We start from the raw sequence: 8,575 nt of genomic DNA on the forward strand, positions 1-8,575 counted from the left end.
TCCTTCCTTCTCCCTTGGGATTGTTTCTTGAGATGCTGCGTGCCACTTCCAGAGGGCAGCCAGCGAGACCACCTGTCTGCAGTGGGCAGAAGTGGCCTTGAGCCTCCTGAGCACCGGGATGGGACAACAGACCCACCACTCCGTAAATACTGTCTCTTGGCTGAAAAAACACAAAATACTTGAACCAGATAAGAGCCGGCAGGTTTATACTTCAAAGGAAAAGAGCCTAAGAAAAAAACACCTTCATGTGGAGTACGAGTACTTCATATAATGAGTGGATTGTAAATTTTCTGAGTTCCTCTCAGATGATATCAGTTCTCTAAAATAGCTGGGGCATTTCCCTAGCATAACGTATAGAAGAAAAATCTCTCCAAACTTCCAGATCTTTCTAGTCCTTTGCTTTCCTACAAAAGCACCAATGTTTCACAGTAAGAGGGCCCCTGTTTGCTATCTTCCTTCTGCTAGTTCTTCTGGGAACTAGAACACAGGAGGTGGCTTTTGGACGTGTAATATCCTAGTGACACCGGGCAGCCCACCAATAACAGCAACAGGAAAAGCGTGCCCTTCTAACACCAGTTTATGTTTTGAACCAAAACCACTCTGGACATAGAGACACCCCCCTCAAAGTGGTAGTAGTCAGCTTTTTCTGGTTGGTTTGAAATCTTTGACACTGAGCTTTGTTACATGCTGTGTTTTTTAGCATTGACCATTGATGGAGAAGCAAATTGTTTCTTCTATTCATTACTTTTTTATGAATCTTTCCTTCTGTTGCTGGGAAAGGAAACTGAATCCACACCTAATGTCATTACATGGAACGTGCCCATCTCCCTTAGAAATAAAATATAGAATTCAGTCTTTTGAATACTGCCGAGTACATTGTTGAAATTCGTGAAACTAATTAAGACTACCTGGACGAGGATTGGAGTCTGTGTTTTTACATTTCAAAGGTATTTTCATAGGCACCAAACTGTAAAACACATACACCCAAGGAGTAAGCAGAATTTTATAATTTCACAGTTGGCTGTCGTAAACTTGTTTCTCCGTGGAATGAGTTCAAGGGGGCAGCCACAGGGAGTGTTAGCCGCGTCCAGCCGTCCATGGGGCTGCAGGACACACAAGTTCACTGTTCATCTTAAATAGAAGCTCTCCGTGGACCTTAACAGTGCATTACATGTTCTCCTCCCACATCCAGGCCCCATTCTTTTATGGCATTTCTGGGTTCTGTAACCCATCACGTACCTCCTACCACAGGCTTCCCTCTTGTCATCTGTGCAGTGGTGGCTCTCAGGTTGACGATTCAGGTAGGAATCAGACTGTGGTCCCCTTTGTATCTGTGAGAGCGCTCCGCTTGTGAGCCAGAGCATCAGTTACATGGGCTTTTCTAAATTCTAGTTTTTTATTTCCCTCAATGTTATTTAAGCTTCATGGAACTTATTCTGCTTTTGCCAAGTCTTTCCATTGAATAAATATCTCCATAACCTATTGCTTCACTTTGGCAACAGAGTTGTTGCAATTTGTGGGCAAAACTGAGCAAAAGCCTAACTCATTTTTTTTCTCTGTAAAATGTCCAATGTTGCTGGCTTTCCTCCTTCTAAACAAAGGCCTTGACTCGTTCTCTGTCCTGGTAGCACCTTGTCTCTGTCATTACTCAGTGAAGATTTATAGTTACAGTTGCTGACTTAACGAACACACACAGAGCCACTGATGCTAAATAAGCTAAGACATAAAGTGCTTCGAACAGTGCCTGGTACATAGGAAGTGATCTGTCGACTAGGATTGTCAGAGTTCTGTGAATTAAAAGTTGTCGTTCTTTTCCTCTATTTACATAAGTAATGTTATAATTCCAAAATTATCAAAAGCAGCAGAGATGTAGCTAACCATCCAGGCTGAGCTAGTAGGGGCCAGGACATCCAGAGGGTGACCATCCAGCAGCTCACAGATCCAGTTATCTCCCCGAAAGGGTCCCTAAAATGACAGGAGACCAAAGAAAGGAACCAACATTCGTTGTTCCCTTTTGGACCAGGCACACATTATCTCACTTGTTCTTCATAACAACCTCATCGTTTATTCACTAAGTGCTTTTGTTTTGTTTGCTTGCCTGTTTTTTTAAGCTCCCTGGGTCCTTAGGTGAAGGGTTGTGCAAAGAGCTCATAGTGACCCAGTATTGTCTCCCGGTCTACACTGTAACACCTGACTCAGGGTATGTTGACAGGGTTTCCTGATTCTTTTCCTTCACAGAGGGCATCGAAGTTTAGCTGCCTTCTCAACATGGCCATGTAATTATTTTCTCTTGACCTCATCTTCCCTGGGAGATTTTGCCCTGGTTGGACTATATTATGATCATGTCGATGTTCTTTTTCTCAAGTCTCTTCTAGTTCCCTGACTCTCTTAGAGTGCAGAGCTGGAAATTGTGCTGCGTGGCCTAACTAGCCTTGAGCAGTATAAAGAGAAAAACATTGCCTTCAGAAGTATTGGGATGGGGGAAGTAAAAGAAAAAGAAAGGACCGAAGGCAGGCAAAGACAGCTTTCTAAAGGCCATGTAACTACAATAGGGCCTTGAGCAAACGTTGTGTCTTTCGTGATTCCTCTGTGGGCGCAGTGCCTTGTTCTGTGCTACTTGGTAATGGTGGTGGTGGTTGTTGATGGTGGTGACTTAACCACTGTCTGGTTTGGAGTCTCATAGGCTGATGGGCAGTCCGAGCCCCCTTCCTGTCCCCCTTTCCTGCACCTTGCTGGTTGCCCCTCTTTACCCTCCATACAGCTTTCCCTTCACTATGTCTATTTTTATGTTTCTAGTACCATATTCTTTAGCTAGAGGAGCTACCTAGAGAGATTTCATCAAGATCAAGAACTCATTTCATCTCTGTTTATATGGAAGTGGTATTGGTGGCCATTAGTGTTCTGAGTGCCAAATCTAAAGCAAAGGTGAGAGTGCAGGAGCAAAAGGTCACACCCTAACTTTCATTTCCTGCAACAGCAGCATGAGGAGTTGGTTTGGAGCTTGAAGACTGGTGCCTGCTTGTTCTAATCTGCTAGGAAATCCTGAGTTGCTGTCAGCATTGGGTCTGTTACTCATTTGCTAACTAGCGAGAGGGAACAATTTGCCAGTCTTTTTTCTGAGATGACGGTTTGATTCCCATGAAATCACAGACTGTTGAGCCTGAGGCCCCCAGATGATCTTCTAGGAACTCTCTTGTTTCGTAGTCGAGGAAACTGCATCCCGGACGTTGGGGGGCATCGTAATCTGCCCAAAGGCGCACAGCAGGTGAGTGCCGGGCCAGACCAGAACCTGGCCCCAGCGAGAGTTAGCACTCTTTTCCCTAAACCATTTGCCTCCTCATGAAAAGACCCAATTTCTCAGAATAAATTCACCTCAGATTTTTGTATATTTACGAAGTCTACTTTCTATTCTTTATTACCTATTCTCATCTCACTCCCGCTTCTTTGCAAAGAGTTTTTTTTTTTTGCATCTTAATTTAAACTACTTGATCTTTGTGAAAAAGATAATTCTCAGCCGTATTTCCTGATAAACTTTTATTCTTGGTAATTCATGATGAACCTCTTGAGATTAAAAAAGAAAGGAACATAATTGAATTTTTGCTTTTCTTTACAGACACTCTGGAAAATGGATCCAATAAGGGTGACAGGTGAGGCATACTCTGTTTTTATTTGCCACTTGTGCTTTTCAGTGATGGTATTTTCTACGTACACTACAGTGAATTTGATCATTTTCTTTCTGTTGTGCTTAAATCCAGTGCAGCTAATAGAAGGGGACCGAACAAGGACGACACGTACTGGAAGGAGATCAATGCAGCGATGGCCTTGACAAATCTTGCACAGGGGAAAGACAAGCTGCAGGGGACCACCAGCTGCATCATCCAGAAGTCGTCACATATAGCAGAAGTAAAGACGGTCAAAGTGCCCCTGGTTCAGCAGTTTTAAGAGTTTGTTGCTTTTCTGATCTATGGCTGTTCTTCACATCAGTGTTTTTTCATAAACCCTCATCCTAAGAGCCAAAACAGGAGTGAAAATGACTCCCTTTCAAACCTCTTCTTATTTTTAATTATCCTAAATATATCACTTAGTTGCTTCTGTAAAAGACATATAAATTATAAAAAAAACCTCACTTTAATCCCAAATATTAACTTATTTTATGTTACTCAAACTATGCATAAAATGTCTGCATTGCCATTACAGTAAGTGCCTTGCTTCCCGAAAATAAGCTACAACGTGGGCATGGTAGAGCAGCTATGCCTCAAAATGACAACGCCATAATGCTTATTAGACTGTGTGTCTCATTCCAGATGGGCCGAACCATTCCAGGACTGAAACCCTGACTGCCGAAAGCCCTTGAAATGTATTCAATAATTCACATGTTAAAACTTGGAAATCTATTCAGCCCAAATGAAACGTTCCTTTAAAAGAAAAAAGTCTGCAGTATTTAAAATTGTTCAGTGTGCTTTTCAGAGTGACAGTGAGAATTTTATGCATGTCTCTTGCCTGCATATCTATGTTATAAACTTCCGAAATGAAAGGTACAGTGATCCCATAATTGTACATTTAAGAAGAATCGCAGTGAATCCATTGTGATTGGGAAAACTTTTCCAAGCACTGCTTGAAAACACCACAATGCCCTTCACAATTGATTTAGATTTTATTTTTCTCAAGTTTTGCTGAAGTTTTCAAACACTTTATTAGATAAGGAACTCAAAATTTTCCTGTGTAGAATTAAATCTATAGTTTAGTTTTAAAACATAATCTTGTTTGCATTAGAGTTCCGTGTTCTTTGTGCTGGAAACTGTTTTTCGTTTGGAATGGCTAAAAACCTTTTATTTGGTTCATTTCAAATTACAGTTGCTGATGGACAATTTTTATTGCATGAGAACAAGACAATGAAAGAAATGTATCTCTATGTGAATATACATATACACACATAAAATTGATTTTTAAATTTAAAACATATGGAAAACAAAACATTCAACAGTGTCTGAATTTTGCCAAGTAGGACATTAAAGTAAAAATTATGTGAAATCGTGCATTCAAAGAAAGAACATTTTGTTTCTAAATTAGACTCTCATTGAGTGAGAATAATCAATATCAAGAAAGAATATCTTTTTCAATCAAACAATAATATTCTAACCAGCTTGGGGAGACTTGAAACTCGAATAAACAGTGGAGATGCCAAATATAACAGAGTATGTGTGCTACAGAGAAGTAAAAAGGACTTGACTCTTTTATCGTGGGATGTTTTTTCTGGGTACGTAATCTATTTTGTAATTTTTTTTAACTGGAAAGCATTTTTGTGAGTGTGAGTGAGAGCCAGTAGGGCAGCCATGTGGTGACATTTTTCTTTATTTTGCAAAATGCTTTTAAAACCAAAGGCTGCTCTGGTTGCTCTATGGACAATATCAGTCTTGATATAAATTGTAGGACACTTTTTCATGTAACATAGTATTTGGGGGTTGGGTTTATTTAGTGTAATGAAGATAATTTGATATAAAAATATTTTGTATATATATATTTTTACTTTGTTTTCTAAATTGCTGTTTGCAGTAACAGTAAGTGCAAAGCAAGATATGTAAGTTATGACTGTATGATCAGATGAAGTATGAGTTCTTTTGGTTTATATCCATAAATAGTTACAGATCTATGATTAAAAACTTTGGAATCTTTATAAAACAGTTTTGCCAAAATGTGATCATGTCAGTGAAAACTAAGGACAAGTACTTCACTCTTTTTCATACTATTATAAGTTATTCTGATATTAAATATTTTAATAAAATTGTTTTTGTTTTGACATATTTCAGTTAGATGAATGGATGCTGGTTGTTTTTTATTTGAATTAGTCATAATTTATTTTTGCCATCTTTTTAAAAAGAATCAGCAAATTTGTTCTATGTTATAAACTATAGATGACAAGCCAATATAGGACAGCTAGTCACATGATTTTTTTTAAAATACCAAAGCTTGGAGTCTAGCCTATAAACACATCAAGAAGATTTTATAATTAGCACATCCTTGGCAAATCTCCCATTGCCATTACTTTTAATTTATTTTTTCTTTTGCTGCTTTAACATTTTCTGGAAATTAAAGTCCCCCCAATCCTTTAAAAGAATCTTGAACAATGCTGAGCCAGCAGCTGAGAATCTAACTCATAATTTATGTTGTAGAGAAATAGAATTACCTCTATTCTTTGTTTTGCCATATGTAATCATTTTAATAAAATTAATAACTGCAGGAGTTCTTGACAGATTTAAAATAAAAGTTAATTTCTAGAACTCAATGATCATATGAATTTTGTTTTCCTTTGAGAGTTGACCAGGTGGAGAAAGAAGCAGAACAGAAGCTTCCATTATATGCTGTAATTCTCCTTGGGTTGGGAAGGGATATGATATGGGAGCGCTGCATTTGTATTAGGGTTGAATTTCATCACCTTAGACCACCAACCTACCTTTTAAGAGCAGAGGAAAAGAGAAAATGATGCTAACTGTTAAAATACATAACTTTAAAATGAACGCTTTCACTAAACACCTTCTCTCAGTAGCTAATACAATAAGCATTATTACTGTGCGCTATGTACTAGGGAGAACTTTGGCTTTGAAGCTAAACAGATCTACGTTAGAATCCCAGCTCTGCCACTTACTGCTGTAAGATCCAGACTCAGTCACTCTCGGCTTCAGTTTCTTCATCTGCAAAGTGAGAGTAATGGGTTATACCTTGTAAAGTTTGCTACAAGGTTTCAAGATAATATACAATGTATAAAGTACCTACCACAGTACCTGGCATTTGATAGGTGCTCAATAAATGGAGGGTATTATCACATCATTATAATTTCTCTATATAGGGTTTATGTGCAAGAAAGTAGAAATATAAATGGAATATGAGATATGGGTAGTTTAACAAAGAGCCTTGGGAAAGGAAAGATGTCTGACATGAAAGATTGCAGTGAAAGCCAAAAGTTGCTATCAGAGTTAGAGAGACCTTCAAGGAAGATCATTTTGGTATCATTAGTTTGACTTCCTGGAGAAAAGCATAAACAGAACAAAGCTAGAGAAGAACAGATGGCCAATAGAAAACACAGCATGTGTGATGGCTTCCTTCGTTCAGATCAATGAGAATCGCTTTTCCTTCTATTTGTCCTGCTTGATCCTGTTCAGAAGGACTAAGAACTCTAGGTGCTGTCTGTACTCTCTGCCTGCTCCGAGCAGCAATGTTTAACAAACAGTGGCAACAGCCATGGTCTGCTTTTAAACTCGTCCAGTTCAGTGGCATAACATCATGCAAATAAACACAGAGAATACGAGCAAGTCGCCCAGACTCTTCTGTCTGGGACGGCTTAGGTCAGCCATGCCTTGGAAGGCGGTGTGGCGTGGTGGGAAGAACTTGGGCTGACACAACCTGCCTTTGCCCCTTCATTCCTTAGTGACTTTGGGGAATAAGTAGAAGCTGTCTGTACCCAGTGTTTGCATCTATAAAATCTGACCTATGAAATTTACCTTCTCCAAGGATCTGTTGTGAGGATTAAGTAAGACAGTAGATATGAAAGTGCTTTGCAGACTGCTTGGTACTGTACCAATGTTAAGGATTATTAATGCGTTCCAGATGACTCTGGAAAGCCTAATATCCCATAATTTTTGGCAATGTAAATTGTGGTTTTCATGAAGCATATAAGACCCCTAGATTTTGTCAAATACGTTATGATCTCCCATCTTTGGGTCTTCCTGAGCACAAAGAGCCTTTTGGTCCTGTACTTCTTTGTAACAATTATGATCAGAGTTAGGTGATTGATTGTCATACTGCAGAGATAGAATCCTGACTTCACCACTTCCTAGCTTCAAGATTCATCTCAGAGATGGACTACAAATTTGGTTTGGGAGGGTTGTGCATTAGCCATAATAAACTTTTTTTTTAAGGTGAGAAAAACAGATTTCTGAGTTTGGAAAAATAAGCTGATGTGTTCTTACGTCTTTACACAAATGACTCCATGGAAATTCATCCCATGTAAAGATTGTCTCAATAAGTCTTCTGAAACAAATTTCAGCCCAAAGCCAGTTTCTGGAAATTTGATTTACAGTGAATGTAATTCATTACTTTTAAACAAAATTTTAATTCATGTTTTAAAAAATTATAAATGTAACTTATGCTAGTTGTAGAAAAAAATAAGCAGTATAGATGATACAAGATAAAAAGCCCCATGCCCTATCTCTCCCACAGCCCAAAGATAACCCTGGTTAACAATGTCTGGTGTATGCTTCTGGAAACTCTGTATATACAACTTGTACTTTTTCATCTTGTGCTTCTTACTGTATTCATACAGCTCTGCAACATTTTTTTCCATTCCATCTTGTATGTATGTGTATCTGTGTGTGTAAATAATATATATATCTCCTATGTATATATGTATCATATGTGTATGTATGCGTACATACACAGCAGCATATGGAGATTTACTTATTTTAAATGAATGCATAGGATTTTATTTTCGATCTATTGTAATTTATCCAACAAATACCCCCTGACGGACTTTTGAGTTATTCCCAATTTTTAGTTATTATAAACAGTGCTATTCAAAGTG

General features: G+C 38.5%; 1 protein-coding gene across 5 annotated transcripts in view; it reads left to right on the forward strand.

Moving 5' to 3' along the window:
- MKX (mohawk homeobox) overlaps positions 1-6,376 on the forward strand; it is a 62,878-nt gene extending 56,502 nt beyond the window's left edge. For 4 of the 5 annotated variants that reach the window (XM_044762277.2, XM_014859088.3, XM_044762276.2 and 1 more), the window contains exons 6-7: positions 3,614-3,647; positions 3,756-6,376. In XM_044762277.2, coding sequence (XP_044618212.1) covers positions 3,614-3,647; positions 3,756-3,942 — 221 coding nt within the window. In that variant the 3' untranslated portion in view covers positions 3,943-6,376. The remainder of the gene's footprint in view (positions 1-3,613; positions 3,648-3,755) is intronic. The other variant, XM_014859087.3, reaches the window with a different exon arrangement.
- The last annotated feature ends 2,199 nt before the right edge of the window (positions 6,377-8,575 follow it).

This window comes from Equus asinus, chromosome 29 (assembly GCF_041296235.1).
Source record: "Equus asinus isolate D_3611 breed Donkey chromosome 29, EquAss-T2T_v2, whole genome shotgun sequence".
Classification (NCBI taxonomy): domain Eukaryota; kingdom Metazoa; phylum Chordata; class Mammalia; order Perissodactyla; family Equidae; genus Equus; species Equus asinus.